The 3,548-nt window shown below is 50.2% G+C and overlaps 2 protein-coding genes across 2 annotated transcripts in view; one reads left to right on the top strand and one right to left on the bottom strand.

Moving 5' to 3' along the window:
- The window catches only part of CCDC103 (coiled-coil domain containing 103), a 6,146-nt gene extending 5,602 nt beyond the window's left edge, over window positions 1-544 (bottom strand). Inside the window, exon 1 of the mRNA XM_019523526.1 lies at window positions 330-544. Within this exon, the coding sequence (XP_019379071.1) occupies window positions 330-455 (126 nt within the window). The 5' untranslated portion in view covers window positions 456-544. The remainder of the gene's footprint in view (window positions 1-329) is intronic.
- A 271-nt stretch (window positions 545-815) lies between these two features.
- The window catches only part of EFTUD2 (elongation factor Tu GTP binding domain containing 2), a 42,384-nt gene continuing 39,651 nt past the window's right edge, over window positions 816-3,548 (top strand). Inside the window, exons 1-3 of the mRNA XM_019523525.1 lie at window positions 816-1,031; window positions 2,201-2,366; window positions 3,005-3,083. Of these exons, the coding sequence (XP_019379070.1) occupies window positions 927-1,031; window positions 2,201-2,366; window positions 3,005-3,083 (350 nt within the window). The 5' untranslated portion in view covers window positions 816-926. The remainder of the gene's footprint in view (window positions 1,032-2,200; window positions 2,367-3,004; window positions 3,084-3,548) is intronic.

Here is a 3,548-nt window from a genome sequence, read left to right as displayed (position 1 = left end):
CCCCCCACGGCTCCCCCAGGAGTATGCACAGCGGTAGGAGCCGCACCCCCCCTCCCCAAATGAGCCACTCATGACTCCGTCCTGGGGCCCCCAGCCCCACTCCCTCCCTCAGCGCCGGGGCCTCAATCTGCACCCTCCATGGCCCTTCCCTCCCCCTACCCCCCACAACAGACTTATCAGCGGGACGCTGCTCTCCACACTGCCCAGCTGCACATCAGCAATCGGATCAGTATCGGCTGATACGGCTCGTTAAAAAACGGCCATTGGTATCGGCCCCAAAAAAATCTCTATCGGTGCACCCCTATTAACTATACAGTGAGTAATCAAACCCCAATCTGAAATGATGACTTTGAAGTTGGGCCCAAATTTCCAGGGCGTTTGTGTTCAATCTCAACTGAGATAAGTCTCAGAAGAGGACAAAAACTGCCCTTTACTGGCTCAGACCATAGGTCCATCTTGTCCAGTCTCCCCTGTCACGCAGCACTTCGGACCCCGAGGTGCTCCCCACTTCCCGGGGCCCAATTCTGGCCCCGGGGCTGTCCCGGACACCTGGCTCTCCGCCTCACCTCCCGTCTCCATAGCAACAGCGGGAAGCGCTGCCGAGGCCCCTTCCAGCCGGGGCTGCCCCACCCAGCGCCTGCTCGAAACCAAGACACTCCCCCCCCAAAACTCAGCCCGGCCGCTCCCCACCCAGCCCCCGAGCTCTCACCACTGCGGCTGCCTGGTGGAGGGGCACTGAAGTGACAACTCCCTCAGGCGGGCGGCTTAGCCAACCCCCACGCGGGGGGGGGGGTCCTTCGACGCTAGAGTCGCAGCAGCGGCCGGCGCGCGGGAGGGCAGGCGCGCAGCAGTGGAGGCGGGTGCGTGTCGGGGACCGCTCTCGGGAGGGGAGGAGGAGACCGGCCTCGTTTTCGCCCCGCGGCGCCATGGACACGGACCTGTACGATGAGTTCGGCAACTACATCGGGCCCGAGCTCGACTCGGACGACGATGACGACGAGCTGGGCCGGGAGGCCAAGGACCTGGACGAGGTGTGGCCCCTCGCCGCGGGGGACAGGAGGCTGCCGGGGGATGGGACCCTCTAGACTCTCCTGTCCTCTTCGTTCGTGGGAAACTGGCTTTTGCAGGCAGAGGTCCAACCTGCAAGGGGTTGCTTGGGCCCCCCTATCCCACACACTTGGGGGGCTGGGGTGTGCAGGCAGGAGGCAGCGGGTCAGGAGTGAGAGGTCAGGACTGGCCACTGATGTTTACAAGTTGGTCCTGGTGCAAAAAAAGTTGAGAACTGCTGCACTAGATCAGATGGATAGTGGGGGAGAGGGAGAGAAAGGTGGAGAGACAGCGAGTTTTCACGAGCTGACACTTGCTTCACTGATGAAGTGAGCATGAAAGCTTGCACGTGCTCACTTTTTCTTTATATGCATGTGTGTGCATCTTGGTTACTCCCTAAAGGAGCGTATCGGCTTTGCCTCCTGATATAATGGAGAGACAGAAGTAGTGTTTATAGCCCCAGAGTAGAGATGTGGTCACCAGGACATGTTGCGTGGTGAAAGGGGCTGCACCTGATGACCCAGAACAATGTTCCTAATGGTGTGGTGGTTCAGTGTTGTTTACAGGCACATGAAAAATAGTCACCAGTTTACCACTCAGATTCTTATACAGTTAGAATTTCATGCGCTGTATTTTGCAACTGTGCTTTGACGTGGAGGGTAGCCTGGCTTGCTGCTTGCTTGGCAAAACTTTGGTAGCCTGTGTACATGTACAGAAGGCAACATCTTGTGGTTGCATAGAATCACAAGGTTAGGAAGGACTTCAGGGCACCTTCTGGTCCAACCACCTGCATGAATGTAGGAATGATGCTCCTAAAGCATTCCCATCCAGTGAATTTAGCAGTAGCCTGTGGAATAGATTTAAGGTGTGGAAAATGGCCGTCAAATAAAAATTGGGAGAGATTGTCAGCACCCCTGTCTGGACCTGTTTCTGATCAGTGCTAGAGATATTCAGTCCCAGAGCAGGTCCCAATCTTGGTGTAAGTCGGTATGGCTTCCACCTGTGCTCATGATTTGATATGTGACCAGAAGCATTTTTCTATCCTAAAATGGGGTTCAGAATACAAACCTTAGAAGGGGTTTTGTGGATCTCAGCATCTAAAAAGCGCTTTGAGATTGTTGGGTGGATAAAGTATTTCTGTTGTCGGTTTCAGCTTGATGATGATGACGATGATGACGATATGGGAGACCATGATGAAGATCACCCTGGAATGGAGGTGGTACTGCATGAGGATAAGAAATACTATCCCACTGCAGAAGAGGTCTATGGGCCTGAGGTAGAGACTATAGTGCAGGAAGAAGATACACAGCCTCTCACTGGTAAGTAATTATGGTCAGTAAATCAGATGTCTGATCAGGAAAGGTTTCTGTTGGCAATCATGGAAGGAAGAAAGGCTCTGAAATCCTGCTGGTGGTGGTATTACTTGCATCTTCTCAGACAGTCTGTTTTGTCTTTGGCATTTTAATAGAAATTCTACTGAGAGTATGAACAAAGAAGAATTTAATTCATAAATTAAAAGAACCAAGTCTCTTCTTAAAGAAAAAAAAGTGATAATGGAAATTGAATTGAGCCTGCAAATGAGCTAAATATTTGGCTCCTTACCAGTTTTAATTTGCCTTATAAAAATCCTTTTCAACCTCCAAACTCCCAAGACTCTTTCCACTTTGTTAAAGATGCCTAGAGGCATCTCTGCAGCATCACAAATGCCGGAGGAATTATGTTGTGAGATGTGCAGAGCACGCACTAACTGTGGCTGAAAAGATCTTAAAAGAAGGCAAATGAAAATCTGTTTCGGTTATGTCTGATCTTCCCCAAATAAAGCAGTTAAAGTGGTGTCATCAACCTTAAATATCACTTTTTTTGGTCTAGCAATGTGCTTAATATTGTCTGTTAATGTCGCCAAACATCAGCATTTTAAGAACAATTTTTTCACTGTGAAATTTTGTTTTGCTTTCAGAGCCAATAATTAAACCTGTGAAAACCAAGAAATTCTCCCTGATGGAGCAGACATTACCTGTCACTGTATATGAGATGGAGTGAGTACTGTATAGTTTTTTGGCTTTGTTTTTTAAGTGCACATCTGGTTTAGCTCTCCTGTATTTTTTTGGTCTTTCACTTTCCATCCAGGTTTGCCACTGGAGGGAAGGAAAGTTGGGGTGTGTGGGGGTTGCTTTGAGGAGAAAGCTGCTGCAAATTGAAGGTGCAGTCATTGTCCTTTTAGTAGTATTGGAATCCTATTAATGTAACTGCCAAGGCAGTAACAAGAGGAGGATCAGGGAAGGTATGGGTTAATTACTACATGGGAGAGGCAGCCTAGTGACAGAGGATGCAGGAAAGGTTGAAGTACTCAATACCTGTTTCACCTGTCTTCACAGGCAAGGGCAGCTCCCAGGCTACTGAACCTGGTAGCACAGTTTGGGGAGGTGGTGAGCAGCCAACAGTGGTGAAAGAACAGGTTACGGGTTATTTAGAAAAGCTGGATCTGTACAAGTCCATGGGGC

The sequence above is a fragment of the Gavialis gangeticus genome, unplaced genomic scaffold (genome assembly GCF_001723915.1).
Source record: "Gavialis gangeticus isolate Ggan-Ray unplaced genomic scaffold, GavGan_comp1, whole genome shotgun sequence".
NCBI lineage: Eukaryota > Metazoa > Chordata > Crocodylia > Gavialidae > Gavialis > Gavialis gangeticus.
Note: the sequence above shows the minus strand (reverse complement) of the source record. Positions and strands in the feature narration are given on the sequence as shown.